Source organism: Leiobunum rupestre, chromosome 3 (assembly GCF_980474605.1).
Source record: "Leiobunum rupestre chromosome 3, qqLeiRupe1.1.hap1, whole genome shotgun sequence".
Lineage (NCBI taxonomy): Eukaryota > Metazoa > Arthropoda > Arachnida > Opiliones > Sclerosomatidae > Leiobunum > Leiobunum rupestre.
The window spans coordinates 20,240,834-20,261,862 of NC_143386.1; the positions used below are offsets into that span (position 1 = coordinate 20,240,834).

The following is a 21,029-nucleotide window of genomic DNA, read 5'->3' on the forward strand; positions in this document are numbered from 1 at the left end:
CCCCAATTTCATCTTTCTCTCTCTGGCGGGCCAGGGCCCCCTCTCCATCCTCGATCAAGTGGCGGCGCCCGCGCTGGCCTCATATTGCCGAATTCCACTCTCCGGGATGCGGCGACGTCCTCCAGCCACCGGAGAACACAATGATCCGCGGAATCACAAACAACGAAAGCGCGCCAGTTCTCTCTCCGCCGCTCCGAGATCCGAGCGTGGCCCGCCTCGCGAATCGTCTTACTTTTAACCGTTGAACGCCAGCGAGTGAGTATTGCCTTTGAGAGATATCCCCGCGAGCTCTCGCGTGTCGCGTCCTCAGTTGGTCCTGTTTAACGGCTTTTCCGGAACCCCAGTGAACTCTCCCCCTCCCCCCTCCCGAGGAACCAGCTAAGAAAAAATCCATCTTCATCAACCAACGATTTTTTGGGGATTTAAAAAGAAAAGATCCATTATTTCAGCAAAAAAAAGCCGGCATCTTGATATGAAATTTTGAATTTCGAAAAAAGCACAATCGGAGCGCGATTCGAGCCCTTCCGGCGACGGCTATCGACTGTGAATAAATTTCAAAAGCTGTCTTCTTTTTTGACTTTTCGATTTTATTTCTTTGGCCGGTTTTTGTCCGCTGTTTCTTCCGAGATAAGTCGGAAGATGTGACCCTTCACCGACAACAGCGGCTACCAGTGGCCGAAGCTAGTTGAAAAACCACTAATGGAAGATATTTGCTAGATCGATTCCATTTTCTCACCTGCCCGCGCTCGGTCTCTTCGCGACGAAGAGCCTTCGAGTCCCCACCTCTAGAATCGGGAATTCCACTAGCGCTCGTCCGTTCGTATCAAATCAAATATAAAGTTATATATACTCTGTCGCAGTTTTTCGCCCGCGAAAACCGGATCGAAGACGAAACCGTCGTATTAACTAAAGTGTTTGGTCCTTCTTAAATTCGAATCTGGCACCTCCGCCAGATTGAACTCGCGGCTTGCCGTTCTTCTTTTTGATCGCTTTGCCATCAAAGACATTTAGATGGCTCGAGGAAAATGACGTTTTATCGGCTTAGACTCGTGATTTAAACGCGCCGAGTCAAAGAGAATACAAAACCGGAACAGATTGATCCGGGGAACGGGTCCATCTTTTTAACAACGAAAAAGTGTCTCCCGCTCAAAAAAGGAGGAAATAAAAGATGAAATCCGAGATCGTTTCGGAATAACTTGTCTCTCGTCAAGAGTTCCTAACCAGGAGTCACGAACCAAAAAAGAAACGCGATGGAGATAAGCAAGGTCTTCTTGTCGGTGATGTTGAGCGCCACTTTGGTGACGCTACTCGGTCCCGGTCGACTTTCGACGGCCAACGGGGCTCTGAGCGAAGCCGCCGCGGCTCCGTCGTCTTCGTCCATCGGAGGTGGTGTCGGGGGTGGTTCGTCGATCGGAGGAGGCCCGGTGGCCGGTGCTGGCGGTGGCGGCGGCGGTGGTAGCGCTGGTGGCGTGGGAGGAAGTCCTCCAAACACTCACAGACTAAGTGCCCGAATTGTGACGACTAAATACGGAACCATGCGAGGCATCGTAACCTCGTTCGGAACCCCGAGTGGTCAAGTAAGCCGTCATTTGCAGCCTGTTGAGGCTTTCCTGGGGATTCCTTACGCGAGCGCTCCCATGGGCTCCTTGCGATTCATGCCGCCGGTCACTCCTTCTCACTGGAGGGGCGTCCGGGTGGCCGATAGATTCGGGCCCGTGTGTCCGCAGAGACTCCCCGAAGAGATCAGATGGGCGTACCCCGCCTCTCATCAAGCGGGAGGCGCCAACGAAGGACCGGAAATGAGCCGCATTAACGAAACGGAAGCGCTGAAAAGAATGCCCGCTGGCAGGTTGGCCTCGCTGCGACGACTCCTGAGACATCTGGGAAATCAGAGCGAAGACTGTCTTTACCTAAATATTTACGTTCCATTCTCTGGCAAGTATTTCGGGAATTTTTCTACTTTGCCTCCCACGAATTCCTTTCCCTTTTACGCGCGACCAGAAGTAGATAATATACCTCCTACTAGAGAAGTATTCGCTAAAGTTATCTTTACTTCAAACAGCCTATCAGCTGATTTATGGAAGAGAAAATTGAGAGTTTGAAATTAACCAACTGGCTTTCTAAATTTCTCAGAGCTAGGTTTACTTATCTACCTCATTGAGTTGGGAATATTAATCTAGAGATCCAATCAAATCTGCTCCCCGCGAAACAAGTTTTTGAAAATTACGAATGTGCCGTCTCCTCTAAAATGAGAGAAAACGTTATCATATGACCCGTGGCGCCATCCATTATTTTTGAAAATCTTTTGGCCGGAAAACGCGTCTTATATGAACGAACCATTGAGAGATAGACGGCGCCACGGGTAGAATGATAAAGTTTTTTCTTCATTTGGGAGCAGACGACAGTATTCTGATTTTTTAAAAACTTGTTTCGCGAAATACTGAAATTCGACGTTTTGATTGGACCTCTAGATTAATATTCCCAACTCAATGATCTACCTATTCTGCTTATTTGGTTTGTAACATGTCGACCTTCGCAGGCACCCCACTTGTAGTATGATAATATTTCGAAAGATAACTAGCGCTAGCCCGGCCACCTGAATTAAAGGTATTAAAAGTCGCTCGATGACTTGGGCCTAAGGTGGTGCCTTGGGTATTAGCCTAGCTGATTATTATGTATTATATACCCCGAATACTGACTTTTCATACCGATTGCATCGCGAAAATAAGGTTTATAGGTAAATATCCTTTGAACTAATACACGCTCTAAGTTTTGAAACGTGATGTGGAAGATATTGTTTGGCAGAAAATATCGAGTCCTTATTACGGTCTAAATGGCTACTTCTCTTGAAAGGAAATGTATTATTAACTTTTGATCAAAGCGAAGCGTATACCGTTCTTTGGTCCGTGAAATACGATGAGAGCTTGAATTGTTGTCGGTTGAAATTGTGTTTCTCGCGCGAAGAGAGTAAAAAATAACTCGGCTTATGCTAAATAGCGCGCGCCACCGTGGAAAGACGCATTGTCCCTACTTAGTCAAACAGCGACCGGCCAAATTAGTTTAGGCCTAAAAATCTCGTTACATTTTGAAAGTTAGATTTTTCTTTAGAAAATGTTCTCGAAGAAAATGAAAGGAAAATGGTTTTCAGTGGTGGGTGGCTCTCGGGTGGGCTCGGGTGGGTAACGAGTGCGCCCTTCTGGCCATCGATCGAAGGATCCCCACTCGTTCGTCATTTTGTTCCCACTTTCTAATTGGCAATTACTTTAAGTAGACTGCGTGATACGAGAACAGCTTGAGCTGGCCGCTTCTTGCCGAGGGTGACGATGACTTTTTTCCCGGGAAAACCACCGGGATCACGAAATTTGCATTCAGTTTTCAATCCGATTTTCATTTTGTTTTACTTATAAATAAAACTAGGCTTAGTCGCGGGATTATGTTTTCCTAAACACTTAACGGACGGTAATTGCGTTAAGAGCGCGAGATAGCTGTCGCGTTTCTGTCTCGACTGTCGCGCTCTTAAAAGAATAAACACGCGGTCTTATTGTATTTTCCACGACCAAGATAAAACTCTTTAGATTGCTGTAATAAGCTTGTAGCCCCGAAAGTGTCTTATATACGTTTATTTAATTATTTCTTTTTTGGGTATTTTTTAAGGAAGTATAAGTGGATGTTTGGAATTTTTTAAATAGAGTTTAAGATTGACATTTCTGGCCAGTAGTGGCATACTGGCATTACATTACGCATATTTCTTTCCGTTTCGAAATGGTGAATATTTTTCTAGTCGTTAGTTCCATTCGTTCGTGTGTTTAAAATTTGTTTCCATAGATATAATTTTATTTTGATATTAATTTAATGTTTGGGCAAACAAAGTGGCTCAGAACAATTATTACTATTTGAAATTAATAGTAACACTACTAGTCTGCCTTTACACAAATGACTTGATAAAATGCCATTTGGATCCAACTGTTGAATAAACAAAGTTTTTAGATGATTTCGAAATACATTGTAATTAGATCAAATATATCACATTATCGATCAATGTTTAATTTGGATGGAACCAATTTTGAATATTATTTGGGAGTCAAATTTGATTCATCATTTGCGTAATGTTAAATCGTTGATATATCGTCGATAACCGGAATAAATAACGATTAATGTTCGTAAGTATGATTCCGGGGCGACACCACCCTTAGTGACACTGAAACCAAACGATATTTCTATTTAAAAATATTTCTTATCTTACAAATAGAGTGTTTAACTTGACCAAGCTTTCATAAATAAATAAAATAACACAAATTTTTACTATGAATGAAGTTATTTTACAAAACGATATCAAAAGATAAAAATATAGTTGCTTTAAACTATGTTTTAGAATTTGTATATGAACTTATATATTTTGCTAAGTAATTAAAATAGTTTGATTCGTTTTGGCTATAATCATAAGCTTAATGTCTATAAAATAAAAATTAAACAGTAAAACTTTATTCTGTAAAACGTTTTTCTATGTAATTTATAAAAGTAGATAGTCTTCGGGTTCCTGGTGTAATAATTAATTTGGTTAGAAAACACGAATGTTACTCACATTTTAGAACGGTATTTAAAATAAATTAACTTAACACTTTAGCTTTTCCCTAATTTCAAATTTAAATATTAAAAATGTGTTTTCCTGTTTTTGCTACTTGATGTTCTAAATCCTAAGTAAAAACCAATTGCAAACTAAAGTAGACAAAAGAATAGCACTTGGTCAAAGGAAAAATATGAAATTCACCACAATTGGTGGCTAAATCGACCTTGAATATATTTTCCCGAAAATATAATAAAATATAAAAAAACAAAACAAGTACTATAAACATGACGATCTTGACCTTGAGTATGACGATTTGGATAACCACAAAAGAGCTCTAGGTTCACGAACGGGCACCTAGAAGCAACAAACACAAGGAGAACGCAGCTAGCCTTTAAACACGCTAAGGCAGTGTTGTGTACAAATATCATTGGACGAACCTTTACGCTGAACGTTTTACGGGTGGGGGTGGGGGGGGGGGAAGAGAGAGACAATTTCTGAATTTTCCCCTTCCGACGGCAACAGGCGCTAAAGCGTCTAACCAATGAAAAATGTACATAAGAAAATCCATGACTTATGACGGGTTGCGTTCTCCTTGTGTGGGGTGTTGTGTTTGTTGCTCCTAGCTGACACACCCCTGATATCGTATAAAATATTATCACAGATAACGATGTTAACAATCAGAACCACATATAACTATAAAGGGTGTTTTTCAAAAGGTTATGCAAAATTTTTAAGGAGTTGTAGGGGGTGAGTTGAAAAGTATGCCTGTTTTGCTCCCATTAAAAGAGCGCCAGAGAGCTTCAAAGTGTGGTTTACTAGCCCCTGGAAGTAGGCTGCATCACCCTAATGTTTAGCCCTCTGATAAATCTTTTTAAATTAATGAATGCGATTTTTGGTATTATTGATGTAAATGAAGCGACGATAAAAAAGATTCCTTTTTCTGGCGCTTTGAAAAATTAATGATACATTCTTTATTTGATTTGAAATTATCCATTTTAATGGACTCTTTGTGTCCGTTAAAACTGCTATGAAATGGCAGTTAAAAGGACATTATGCTCCGCAGTTTTATTATACAAATAATCAATATTATATTCATGCGTATGGCTGGAACGACTAAAATATTCCGCTCAGATTTATAGGCTTCGAGCTTAGAAATGATAGCACCATCTACTTTAATACCTGCAGAGGCGTAGTGAGGGGGGCAGGGGGGGCATCCACCCCGGGCGCCGTTGGTCAGGGGGCACCAAAGGGGCGCCCACAATATTAAATCGAATATTGGATTATATACTAAAGTTATTGTTAGGGCAGGTGGGGGGTGCTTTTTTTTTAGTTTTGCCCTGGGCGCCAAATAACCTCACTACGCCACTGAATACCTGTCAACTAAATGTGTGAAGAAATAGCAGACGTCTTTTGAAAACGAATGTTCTTTAACTGAAACATAATAATAATAATAATCAGCTAGGCTAATACCCAAGGCACCACCATAGGCCTAAGTCATCATGCGACTTTTGAAACCATTAATTCAAGTGGCCGGGTTACAATGCGTAGGAGGGGGGTGGCAAGCTAGAATATCGAGATAATATTGAATTTCACACATTCGATACTTCTGACCAAAGTTTAAACTACGCACGAAGCTTATACAACATCCAATTTTTTCAATAAATACGCAATTGAAATTATAAAAACTTGTTATAAATTAAAATGTTTAAATATAAAGTAATTAAAGCCAGTAAAAGATCCAAAGGAAACGCCTTCGATGCTTTTCCGTATTACACCAAAGGGACCCCGTCAGGTATAGCCCCCTGTCGTAGGTGCAGATCGAAATATTTTAATTTATTGACGAGAAGCTCGGGCAATTTCTCAATTTGACCGGCGGAGAAAGTTAACCCGAGAGGTAAGTCACTCTCGAGTTCGCTTACTTAGTACTGTTAAAGGTACGGATTTTAAAGAGTACACGAACTGTTATTAGCACAGTCAGAGGTACGATAGTGTACACCGAGTTCGCGTAGTGACCAACCCCTCGAATTAGCCGTGACTCTTTACTTAATCTATTTTATCCTCTGTTGATAAACGTAACGTAGGTGTGCACCTTTTCATATTTGAACTTAATTTTGTTCAATCGAAAAAATCTTGATTATAACGGTTAAACTTAGACGATAAGCCTAGGTCATACATAAGACGGCGAACGTGTAAAATTCGAAAGACGAGTAATGAATGATGCCGCCGCGTGCCCTGTTCCAAATATAGCCAATTATTTAGTCCCCGTTCGTATGCTTTGATAATCTGAAACAATCATGCCTAATACACTAGGTTGTATGTGTAGCCGACAGCGACATCTATCGGATCATCCTGGTACTCTACAACAGCCTCCTCTAACGTGCCCGGGGGGGAACTAGACCACGATGCTCACGGATCGTATCATATCAATAAGCGTTTTGCAACGGAGCCAGCAGTACTGCCAGGCACGCGCAAGACATTATGGTTATTCACTTTTGACGGCCAAATTCGCGGCAGTAATGGCCAACTCGCGTGTCCAACTGTGTACTATGAAATTATTAGGCTTAGGTTTCAATTTTAAAGCAAGCGTCGGCTCGACGTCAAGTAGTTTTTTTTCCAACAGATGTCGCTATCGTCGTAATCAAAACAAGTTAGTTAAGCTACATTTTTACCCAAAAGGCGGGTACTTATAGGTACCCCTCGCGTTGATTGGATCGTTTGTAAATTGGTCAATGACATAAATTACAGTAATTTTTAACAATATTTCTTACATGGCATATTTAGTTTAGGTTAAAGCCCACTTAATAAAGCATAAGTTGCCTAAATATAATACTCTACAAAGGCTCTCTGACGACGTTATCATTTGGCTATTTTGAATTTAACTTCCTTTTCCATTAATAGATGGCACCACGCTCTCTACTAAAGTCGCTTTTTTTCAAAGAATCGAATATATTCATGGCCATCTCTAATAATAGGGTCCTTTTCATAATACAGGTGGCAAGGATAGAGCCGGCAGTTGCTTTAAGTCACAACACAAGCAAGATAAATTTTAATTAAATATAAATAAAAGATATACATTTTTACAAATATTTTAATTTTAAATCACAAAAATCAAGCAAGATAAATTAAACAATATATAAGATGTGAAATATGTATACCTTATTTCAAACAGAGGACCTTGAGATGATCCATAATTTAACCGCCCGACGATGATAAATAAAACCTTGCTCTAACAGGGCTACCAGCCACTTATCAAAAGCGACTACCCATATTGCTTCGCGCACGTCTGGCTTCTATGAAAGTCGTCAATTCGCGCAACCACTTTATGAAAGACCATCCTAAACTGAAATCGATCAGTGTTATCTTAATGCGTATTATGTTAATTATGCTTTTACCCCTTAAATTTACCCTTTGAATTTCTCCCTCTCTATTACCTCTTGGAATATTTTAACGGAGATTTAAGATAGAAATAAGAAAATGAGTCATATTTGAGATAGGAACCTTATTTTACTTGAATATTATTGAAGCAAAACTTTGAGGTCATTGCCTCGAATAGAAAATTCCATTTGCACGCAACTAAAACTGTCGTGGCAAGTTTTCGCTTATCAATTTCACACTGTTACATTAATGGCACTTCTTTAGTAAACAAAGATTTCAAAATGTGCAACTCGACTTTCAAATTTATTATGGCGAAAATATACTAATATTTTACAACATAAAATATGTATTATAAACAGGGAAAGTTCGACCTTGAAAATTTTCATATCGACCTTCAAAATTGTCATGTCGACCTTCAAAATTTCAATCTTTTAACTTGGAAAGGTGTACATTACGACTGTTCAGTGGCGTAGCCAGGGGGGAACGTATATTCGTATGTACAAATATTTTTTTACTTTTTTTTTGCAATGGTGTGCCCCCCCCCCCCGAAACAAAATCCCGGCTAGGCCCTTGCCACTGTTGTAAACTATTGGTAAAACTCTGCTCATTTCGAGCGTTTGACGCATGACACTTTGCTTCTCTTCGGTGTAAATAAGAATTGAACGCGTGTGATTGCTTTAATTTGTAGTCTGCTGTATAAATTCGTCTCCTTCTTCAAATTGGGTTGGCTAATGGCCACAAAAAAAGACTTTCGCGAATTATTGGTAAGATAATTTAGTTAACAATCTCAGGTCATTTGCGCAAATCTCTTTGCTCTCTTTGGCTGATGTCTCGGGAATGAGAAGAGTTTCCAATTCGAAGTTACAATCCTCTTAAAAACAGTTCGCTATTTGAGTCGGTGAGGGTTAAATTTAATAGATATTTCCGAAAGTTTGTTCATTTTTCTCTATTTATGTCTGTTATTCTGTCTGTTTCGCTAAAGGCGGGCTCACCCTTGGCCTTAGAGCTGCCAAACACTACGAATTGTCCTAATAATGTACAGGGGCGGACCGGTAACTTTGGGGGCCCTGGACTAACACTTTTTGGGGCCTACACAACTTTGGGTTAGTTGTGGCGACTCATTCGCCATTTTGTCAATTTTTTTTATTTCGATTTCCCTCAAGTGTGCAACATGGTGAAGCAGACGCTATTTTAACAGGTTTGCACTGCATTTTTAGTTCTAAATTATTATTTTACTTCAAAAATGCATGGCAAACCTGTTAAAATAGCATCTGCTTCACCATGTTCCATACGCAAGCTTTCGAAAACTGCCGCTTGAGGGAAATAGGAATAACGGCCATTGTTTTTATTTATATTTTGACCGCGAATGGGGCCCTTTGATTGTACGGGGCCCTGGGCTGCAGCCCTTAAGATTATGCCTAAATCCGCCCTTGTTAATGTACAATGTAAATGTATACCACTAGTAATGTACACTCTCCGAACAAGGGGTCCTCGGGCTCCTATGACTTGGTTCATTTATTTTCCATGTTTTTCTTGAAAAGATAATATAAAATTTCACAAACAATTTCGTTGTTCGTGACAATACAATCTTGAATTCTCACTTGTCGTATCTTACATTTGTATATTGTTTCTTAGTGTATTACATTATTGAACTTTAACTCCATTGACACGTAAACGGAAATGGTTTATTAGTCTTAAAGTTCCTAATTGTGTCTTAAACTTGCGGATTTAGATTGTGTTTCAACCTATAACTCCGAGAGTAATAAGATTAACTAGTTGCTGATTGAACTGGGTCCAATATTCCCAGACTAAAATCCATCGTCTACCTAGTTACTGAATTACATTACAATAACATTATACGGATACAAATTGTCTGAACCATTCTATCCTTTTTTAATTGCAGTTCCAATATAAATTTTAATTTTTAAGCCCAGAAATTTTGAATTCAGGATTTTAAAATTATGCCTACTTACATAAATTACTTTAAAGTGTTACGATTGAATTTTTCTAAGATTTTGAATAAAAATTTGAGTTTTAACAGGTCAATTCCCTTTAAATTTGGTTTAAAGTGTAGTTTCCAAAAAAGTGTCATCTATAAGCCCTAATTATTCGACAGGTATTTTGGGTTCTGACCATTAAAACTTTACATATATCCATAACAATCTTGTAAAGTACGTGATAATCTTAAATAGAATCAGGTAGCCTCCTCCGATCGTTTACTTAAAGAACCAAAATCACGAAACGAAACACTTCAAAGGCTCCCCACAAATGGCTGCTATTTCTTTCCAACTCCTTAAGGTCCTCATCGGCGACAGTCCTTAAAGGGTCACCGTAAAACAGACTGACATATAAATTTAAAGGGGAATTTCTGGCCGAACTGAAGGATACACTTTCTTTTTCTTAAGCAGTTATTACAATTTAAGCTTTTGTATGCTCCTGCTTCCGTTTTTAATATTATATGTTTTATTGAAATGCATTATTTCTAACTTGGTTGTGACACTTTTGTAAATATTAAAAGTTAGGGTAGTAAATATTTAGTTATACTACCGGTGTTTCAATTGGTTTTGAAGTTTCGATTATCTCGTGACTGCCATGATGATTAACGATTTAGTATTTCTTGGCATAAGTAAATCCATTTTTGATTAGGCTCAATAAATAAATTTTGTACCGCTTTGAAGGTATATTTTACCGAAGTATCTTGTATTTCTAACATTTCGCCCGTCAGTAGCATTACAGTATTCAGCATGTTATGCTTTCTACCAAAATTGGAGATCTTAAATGGACATTAAAGTTCCATATTTATGGGTGAACACCTAATTTCACATTCTGCCACCGGGTTGAATAGAAGCGTGGGATGACTTTGAAAACACCGTGTAGCCCGTGTTAGCAGATTATTTTACGATATTTGAACATTTTATAAATATATTTCATTTAAAAAAAAAAAAATATATATATATATATATATATATATATATATATATATATATATGTATAAGTTGTTACTGTAAAATCGGTAACTGTGAAGCCTCAGAAATTTGCTCACCTTCTGTCTGGCTACTTACAAGGAAGGAATTCAAATTAGTTTCGAGTTTTAACTATCTGGACTACATATCAACTGATCTGATAATATCAGAACATAAAATGCCGCAACTGGGATCAGCTAACGCAGCTGTTATCTGAGATTCGGTTGAAAGTACTAGTAAAAATGTTTAAATCTGAAGCTCAAAAATATTAGCTTTACAGACGATACACGTGTACGCTCAGATTCAATAATTATTTATTTATTTTGTCAAGTAAGCATTAGTTTTTATTTAGAAAGTGTTTTTTAATTAATCTTGACCTCGGGCGAAAATAGTGAAATTTGTGTTTTGGCTGCTAGGAGCACTGTTGATGGACGTTTAGGGTGAAAAGTCTGTAGAATCTCCTATTCCTACCACCTTATGCAAAATCGGACACTTGCGCCTTTCCCCGAGGCCGTTCAATGAAATTTCTGCTAAGTAACTTACTACGTAAACTCGGGAAAATAAGCCAAAGACTTTGTTTGGAAAAAAGAGCACCACTGTTAACATGTTTTTGTTAGTATGCAGCGTTTTTTATTTGCACCTAGTTACAGCAATTAAAGGGGCTCCAAAGTTCGGTGGCAAAAGAAAGAAAATTGAGCATGCTTTTCATTCCCCCAACCCCTCACTCGGCCTTGGCAGAGGCGGGCAGAGTCAACCGTAAATTTCGCACTTTACTGACTTTACACACATTTTGCCACCGAACTTTGGAGCCCCTTTAAATACCATTTCTTTGATTTATTTGGTTTTCGCAACTCGCCAGCCAGCAGAACGATATTTTGTATGGCTATATGAGCATGGGAGGAATTATCCAAATCAACATATCGACAATCACTGCTAGGTGATGAACAATGGCGGATACAGTGAATATTAATGGCGAATCCAATAATTTCACTGGAAAACAAGTTTAAAGCTGTAGACTTCGAGCTTAGGGAATATAGCGCCATCTGCCTTAATATCCGTGAACTAAATATGTTAAGAAATAGCAGGATTTTTTGGATTTCAATGTTTTTTAGTTGAACTTTCAGCTGTTGTGCAAAGATAATTTTGATCGAGCCGACAGATTTCATATATTCAGTTTAACACTCGGTCGGTAGGTGGCGATATTTGTGACAAATATTTAAACTTCACAAGAAGTTTAGTATAATAATAATAATCAGCTAGATTTTTACCCAAAGCACCACCTTAGGCCTAAGTCATCTAGCGACTTTTAAAGCCATTAATTCAACTTTTGTCCCATTGTGTCGATGTTCATTGGGTCGATTCTCATTCAACCGAATCCCATTCGACCCACTGTCCCATTCGACCGACATTTTGTTTGCTCACAAGTGAAAGCATGAAACCTAACCTAACCTAACCTAAACTAGCCTTACCTAACCTAACCTAACCTAATCTAACCTTACCTAACCTTACCTAACCTAATCTAACCTTACCTAACCTAATCTAACCTTACCTAACCTAACCTAACCTTACCTAACATCACATAACATCACATAATATATAGAAATAAACAGATTTCAATTTCATATTTCTTTTTCGAATAAATGGGATTCGACCCAATGGGATTGCCAAATTAGAATTCGATCAATCGGGAAAGTATATTTTTTGATTCGATCCATTGGGAATTCGACCCAATAGGATAATACCCAACGGGAATATACCTTAATTCAGGAGGCCGGGTTACAACGCGTAGGAGGGTGGTGGCAAGCCCTTCATGCCATAAAGCCAATCGCTCCCTACACCTACTATTACCGTTAACCCTCACTTTAACGGAGTGCAGATTTGTGAAATGGGAATGAAGTGAATGCCCCTCCACTATCACCACGCGATAAATTTGGAAACCAGTTGATATACTCCTTTTAATCCAGATTCCCACAAAAGCCACAAAACCGAATCGAAGTTAATTGACTCTTTTTTTATCCCAAAAATGACCACAAAAGTCAAACAGGGAAATCAGCGAAACAGCATCTTTCTTTTGATCCGACTTATTTAAATCCAAATCAGAAAATAAAGTACTCCATTTTCCGATATAAACTTTGCATATCGGGAGCTAGAGAGAGGAGCGAATTTAATCCCTCGGGCTCCAGAACGCTCTCTGTCGGTTTAATGAAGACGAGCGCCGCGGCGTACGCGATCAAAGTGCCTTTTGGCAAATCGCTGGATCCGCGCCTATAGAAGATATAGCCACGTCGATTTCGAGCAATTTATCAAAAGAATAAAAGAAAAGATTGTACGAACGAACCAACGAAGGCGGTATTCAACAAATAAAAATCTTGTTTGTTCGGTAATGTTTACCCGTGTTTAGTTACATTTGTCAAACCGCTTCGCTTTAGTCGCCCCAAAATCCCAACGTGGCTCACAAATATTCCAAAGGGATATGCCTCTTTAAGAGCGTCGAATATTCAATACGATTTCTTCTATTTTACAAGTTTAAATCATCTACTTACTGCTAAACAAAGTCTTTTAAATTTGAAACAGATTTCTTCAATTTTATTAGTTAAAACTGCTAAACTAAATTTTAAGGTTTTAAACCCATTTCTTCAATTTTAGAAGTCTAAATCCAATATTTCCTGCTCAACTAAATTTTAAACCGATTACTTGAATTGTATAAGTTAAACGCCTATTAAATGCTAAACAAAGTCTTTTAAGTTTGAAACAGATTTCTACAATTTTGTAAGTTAAAACTGCTATAGTTTTAAAGTTTTAAGCCGATTTCAAAAAAAATGTTTCAGTTTAAACCCTTTATTTATTGCTAAGCTAAGTCTTAAGCCGATAACTTCAATTTTATAAGCTAAAACCGCCTATTTACTGCTAAACTAGGTCTTTAAAGATTTAAGCAGATTTCTCCAATTTCAGAAGTCTAAATCATCTATTTATTGCTACGCTAAGTTTTAAGCCGAATACTTCAATTTTTTAAGTTTAAGCCGTCTATTAATGCTAAACTAAATTTTTAGGTTTTAAACCCAATTCTTCAATTTTAGAAGTCTAAATCCTCTATTTTCTGCTTAACTAAATTTTAAACCGATTACTTGAATTGTATAAGTTAAAGGCCTATATTTACTGCTAAACAAAGTCATTTGAGTTTGAAACAGATTTCTTCAATTTTATAAGTTAAAAATGTTAAAGTTTTAAAGTTTTAGGTCGATTTCTAAGAAACAAATTTCAGTTTAAACCCTTTATTTATTGCTAAGCTAAGTCTTAAGCCGGTTACTTCAATTTTATAAGTTCAAACCGCCTATTTATTGCTAAACCAAGTTTTGAAGTTTTAAACAGATTCTTAAAATTTATAAGTTAAAACTGCTAAACTAAGTTTTAAAGTTTTAGGCCGATTTTTAAAAAATGTTTCAGTTTAAACCCTTTATTTATTGTTAAGCTAAGTCTTAAGCAGATTACTTCAATTTTATAAGTTAAAACCGCCTATTTACTGCTAAACAAAGTCTTTTAAGTTTTAAACAGATTTCTTCAATTTTATAAGTTTAAACCTTCTATTTAAACTGCTAAACTAAGTTTTGAAGTAATTAGTCTTTCAGTTTACTTCGCGACAAGCCCATAAATTTGTACTCGATTATATTCTACTAAGCAGACGATTTGCTATTACCAAACACAAAGCATCTATTTAGCAGACTAAAACTTAATATTATATGAGCTTCTCGTGTTGGCCGCTACGTGGCGTTATGTAAACTGAAAAAGCTAATTAAACGCTTTTAATTTTAAATATCTTTTTCCATTACTCTTATTATTATTTGTATAAAGGATTCGAGAGATCCGAGAACCTGTAAGTATTCGATTTTTCATTCGAGAAAATCTAAAATTAATCCCATCTCTATATTAAACTACTTTTAAAGCTCTTTCCAAATATCGGCTTCTTTGCGAGTTGAAAGGTGATTTATATTTGAAAAGAACTTCAAAGCTACAAATGTTTAATTACTCGAATAATAAATAAGGTTTTATGTGATTTTGTTACCGCCAATTCCGCGTTAAATTTACAAATAGACTTGGAAAAATAGTAAAAATCTGGCGAAATACATATTTCTTTCAATTGCAACACTCAAAGAGCAAGACCGTGTTAGGCAATTGGAGGCACCGACCTAGGGGAGTTTGAATACCCCATGAGTTTTAGGAATTACGTGTTCAAAAACCACTACGCAGGCGACAGAAATACTCGAAGTTATGTATCCTTTAAGAATTTCTCGAATCTAAACTCGTATCAGGTGCTTGATGAAGGTTAAAGGTTTTAATTTTTGGATTTGGTTGGCCCAAAATGTAATTGCATTATCAGAGGTTTTTACACACAATCCTAAGGGATTTGTGTGTACTGGGCTCTAAACGGTCAGTGATACGTCAATCGAAAGCATATGGTATGCCCAAGAACTTAACCATTTTTCCATTTTAGTGGTTTTTGGTGATTTTCACCTTAAAATCTACATCATTTTTTTAAATTTAGAGCGACTTGGTTGAATATTATATTTTTAGTTAGTACTGATCATATCCGAACTACGTTTACGGTTGCATTAACAAATTTGAATTTTAAGGGAGATTTCTGGCCAATTCGCAGGACCCCACTCGCGTACGCACTATTGTCATATTTGAATTTCGTGCTAATTGATATAACTCGTTCGCGTTTCGCTACCTTATTTCCAAAACCAGGTAAGTAGAAAAATTCGGTTTATCTAAAACTTAATTTAAATTAAAGTGCTCGCGTTTCGCTACCTTATTTCCAAAACCAGGTAAGTAGAAAAATTCGGTTTATCTAAAACTTAATTTAAATTAAAGTGCTCGCGTTTCACTACCTTATTTCCAAAACCCGGTAATTAAAAAATTTATTTTTGCCTAAAAATTATTTAAATTAACGTGTTTGCATTCCGCTACTTAAATTCCAAAACCAGATAACTCGAAAAATTCCTTTTCGAAAAAATTCCTCTTGGGTTTATTAAGTTAATGTACAAGATGATTGGAAATTTGTTCAAAATTAAATTTAATATTTAAAATTTAGTTAATACATCGGGAGGATTGTGTGTACTTAAATGTCCGTGCTTTACGTGTACTAATTAGTATACTTTACTTTACTTTACGTGTGACCAAAGTACTAATTTACCAAAGGTACATATTGGAAAGAGGAAAATATTAGTAGATAAATTGAATTAAAAAAATTAAAGAAGTTTTTACTTTGGCTATCACGAATTAAGTATTCATTTTCCTAAATTGATACTTTTACTCGAAATATCTTATTTGATTTTTCAAACCATACGTCCTATAGTATGTTGATTTTCATATACTATTTCATAGAGAAAATATGATTTATAACCAAGTAAATATCAATACGCACTTCCACAGAATAAGAAATTATTTAATTTAGAAATTTCAACCTTATAACAAATAAGTATTAATATCTTTGTACACAAAAAGGTTGCTGTAGTTAAAGTTGTTTCTGTAAAGCAACTTTAGCTTTTACTATAAAGAATTTTTAACTTTAATTTATATACATTTATGTATTATCTATAGAACGCTAAAGGTCTTACTTTAGAAATGTCTATAGAATACTATGAAGTCTTTTGAGCTCCAAATCTCTTTAAAGCCCTCTTGAGATTTTCGATAGATATGTTTGTTCGGAAGATGAAATAACTGAAAATGAAATAACTGAGTTCGTAAACACCACCCTGGCATGATAGCTCTTTTTATAAAGTTACTTGGCCTTCTTGTTTTAATGTTGCTCTTACGTCATACTGCCCTACGTTTCAGAAACGCATTATCTCCAAAAATGGCGTTTCGAGATAAATCGATTTTTGTAATTCTTATGAAAAATAATATTACTACAGTATTTAGGTAACTGAAAACCAGTTGTTCGGGGTTTCTTTTAGTCCGCAATCTAAATATGACAATGACTATCGCCAAAATGAAGTAAATCTCCGAATAATGAGTTTTGTACGTTTATATTTGGCTAAAACTCTTGGCAAAAACGTATTATGTGGTATAGAAATACTGACAATTTGTGAGTTACCCTGGGAATGCAGCTGAATGGGTTTTGGCGGAGTATTTTCAAAACTTTTAGAGTTTAATGCATTTTTTGCATTTTCTCCAAATAGAAGAAAACGGACTTCAAATTTAGAATAAGCGCTCTAAAATTAGTACGAGGAGCATTCAAACTCAAAAAGTCAAAAATGGTCGATAATGCGTTGCTGAAACCTAGGAGCAACAAACACAAGGATATCGCAGCTAGCCTTTAAACACGCTAACGCAGGGTTGTGTACAAATTTCATTGGACGAACCTTTATGCTGAAAGTTTTACGGGCGGGGGGGTAGACAATTTCCGAATTTTCCCCTTCCGACGGCAGCAGGCGCTAAAGCGTCAAACCAATGAAAAATGTACATAAGAAAATCCACGACTTTTGACGGGTTGCGTTCTCCTTGTGTTTGTTGCTCCTAGCTAAAACGTAGGCCAGCACCAAGGTTAGTAAATTTTAGGCTATAAAAGGTTGCCTCGATACGCTGTGGTTGCTAAGGGCTAAGGTTGGTAACTTCGTTGCTAACGAACATTGTGATGTCACTGAGATGAGATCCAATTGAAAATCAATGGTATCTCATCTGGGTGACGTCAGCAACAGACGAATTTTGGAGGCAATCCAAAAATTCTTTCAAACCGTTTCTCGATCGAGACCCCGTTGGGCCAGCACAGTCACTTACTTTAAAAAGTCTACGAGCGCGCGCTACAACCGCGAGGAATACAGCTTTTTCTAGCGCGCGTGCAAATCGCTCGTTCGAGGAATTTACTAATAAAGCTGTGTCTTGTGACGTAAGAGCAACATTTTAACAAGCTGAGCGAGACTATTTTTTGTTTTATAAAATCAACTATTGCTAGCGAAAGCTTTGGATTTTTCGTGACACCATTTCACGCCATCTATATGTACGTTTTGTTGTTAGAAAAATTGACGAAATTTGGATAACGCTGTCGCTGTATATTCTTGGGAACCTAAAGGCATTCTTAATTATACAATACACTCTACAATTGTTAATTACATTTTAATATTTCTGAACATGGATATAAGAATTTCTGTCACGTCGATTCCGTGATTACGGCCTATTATAGTGATATATGAAGCTAACGGGCAAATCGCGAAGGCCTATTATTTGCTAGGAATCGGATATCACTTAATGGGTTTACCGATAGTTAATGGCTGAGCAGATTACGGAAAATGTTGAGTGCATTATACCTATAAGGTCCAACAACATCAGATTCGCTACAACTTAAATACTTAAGGCTATACATCGTATTCGAATAGGAAGCACTTACGCACTTGGCGCCACCTATAGTTGGATGTAGCCCCAAGCGTTTTATTTTCGATGCTTATAATTCTACGCAATATAGCTTCACTGACATTCGAAAGTTTCAGTACATTTCTAAAACCACCATCTACAATTAAAAGAGATACATGTTTCGTATGTGGTACTGAATATTCGGAACAACTAGAATTTTAGCGGTAATAGCGAGTGTAGGGAGCTGTTGGCTCCTCACGTGACATGAAGGGCTTGTCACCTACCCTCCTGATTTAAAAGTCTTTAAAAGTCTGTGGTGGTAATAATTTTTAATATTTTTTTCCTTTTTCTCCGGTTAATATTTGTTTTCGAAAACCTGCAGTAGATGGCGCCAAAATAAGTAGCATTTGAAGGAGGATAGTCAGGGTCGCCACAATCTTTTTAGATTCCAATTCTTAAAATTATCTGACCTTTCCCTGTCTTGATACAAATTCTTAAAATTCTCTGACCTTTCCCTGACTTAATACAAATTCTTAAAGTTATCCGACCTTTCCCTGACTTAAAACAAATTCTTAAAATTCTCTGACCTTTCCCTGACTTAATACAAATTCTTAAAGTTATCCGACCTTTCCCTGACTTAAAACAAATTCTTAAAATTCTCTGACCTTTCCCTGACTTATTAAAAATTCTTAATAATAAAATACGCGAAAAAGTAGATTAGTCCATAATAAAAATTGATAATATAGCTAAATCCTAAACAAATTTGAAGAAATTAAAAAACTTACTAATAACTCGTACCAATAGGTCTTCGAGCAAACAAAAAACGCGAAACTCGGATCAAATAGATCTTCGAGTAATACACTAAATTAAAAATTAATAAAATAGCCAGAAATTCCAACGGTAGACCGGCTTCGTTCTATTTGGAACTCATCAGTACCGTGCGGGAAATCTGGCTGGCGACTGAATTTCTGGCTATTTTATTAATTTTTAATTTAGTGTATTACTCGAAGATCTATTTGATCCGAGTTTCGCGTCTTTTTGTTCGCTCGAAGACCTATTGGTACGAGTTATTAGTAAGTTTTTTAATTTCTTCAAATTTGTTAAGGATTTAGCTATATTATCCCTTTTAATTATGGACTAATCTACTTTTTCGCGTATTTTATCATCCTTCTCACAGCCCATATTCTTTAAAATTCTTAAGATTATCTGACTTTTCCCTGACTTAATAAAAATTCTTAAAATTATCTGACCTTTCCCTGACTTGATACAAATTCTTAAAATTATCTGACCTTACCCTGACTTATTAAAAATTCTTAAAATTCTCTGACCTTTCCCTGACTTAATACAAATTCTTAAAGTTATCCGACCTTTGCCTGACTTAATAAAAATTCTTAAAATTATCTGACCTTTCCCTGACTTAATACAAATTCTTAAAGTTATCCAACCTTTCCCTGACTTAATAAAAATTCTTAAAATTCCCTGACCTTTCCCTGACTTGATACAAATTCTTAAAATTCCCTGACTTAATACAAATTCTTCAAATTATCTGAGCTTTCCCTGACTTGATACAAATTCTTCAAATTCCCTGACTTAATACAAATTCTTCAAATTATCTGACCTTTTAGATTTAGAAAACTTTTCGTTTAAACTATTTATTAATTTATGCCCCATATCAACTTGGTGTCTGCATTTATTATATTGCCGCCATTATCGTTTTCAATGTCCCCCAGTGATTTTAGGTAATGATTTTCGAAAATGAGTCCAAAACTTGTTCATTTATTGCTGAAAATTTGAAAAGAAACTTTTATATAGAAATAAATAATATTGTGTTAAAATTTAAGTTAAAATATTGCTACACCTTGAAATAAAATACTCTATTCACGTAGAGAAAATATCGATATTTATTTATTAAAGATTTTAAAAAATTGAGCTTTCAACCCGTAGGTCTTTGTAAAACTAGCAATGTTTAAATACATATCCATGTGTTTCCGCCGTTTAAATTGTTTTAAATTATATATTTCCATGGATCAAAATAAAAATTTTAATTTTTATAAATTATACTTTTTTGTTTCTTGGTATGACTTCAAAGCTACGTCACTCTATACTAATGCAATATAATTGTAGACTTAGTAAAACCTTTGCGCCACATATAAAATTAAATTAATATAATATTATATCATATCCTAATAATAACATAAGCTTATCATAAGGTCACCATAAGCAACGGTCTAGACCAAATTTTTGTCGATCACATACCCGTTATTAAGAGGTAGGTATTCAAAATCTGCACCTCCTAGTGGTTATGTTCTCAACTATGCATTTCTGAAATAAATTTCGCCCCTTTACTTATGGGGACCTTATGATAGGCTTAAGATAATAATAATAATCAGTTAGGCTAATACCCAAGGCCCCACCTTAGGCCCAAGTAATCTAGCGACTTTTAATGCCTTTAATTCAGGTGGCCGGGTTATATTATTATGTAATATAATTAAATATAATATAATATAATATAAGATCATATCATATTTCATGTAATGTTATACTATGTCATATAATGTCATATATCATATCATATTTCATGTAATGTTATACTATGTCATATAATGTCATATATCATATAATATAATACAATGTCATATAATGTCATATATCATATAATATAATACAATGTCATATATCAAATAATATCATACAATGCCATATATCATGTAATATTATACAATGGCATATATCATATAATATCATACAAGGTCATATATCATATAATATCATACAAT

General features: G+C 36.3%; 1 protein-coding gene across 3 annotated transcripts in view; it reads left to right on the forward strand.

The window, feature by feature from the left end:
- Window positions 1–1,064: 1,064 nt before the first annotated feature.
- Window positions 1,065–21,029, forward strand: part of LOC149949776 (neuroligin-4, Y-linked-like) — a 213,109-nt gene continuing 193,144 nt past the window's right edge. For all 3 annotated transcript variants that reach the window (XM_090169294.1, XM_090169295.1, XM_090169296.1), the window contains exon 1: window positions 1,065–1,935. In XM_090169294.1, coding sequence (XP_090025420.1) covers window positions 1,251–1,935 — 685 coding nt within the window. In that variant the 5' untranslated portion in view covers window positions 1,065–1,250. The remainder of the gene's footprint in view (window positions 1,936–21,029) is intronic.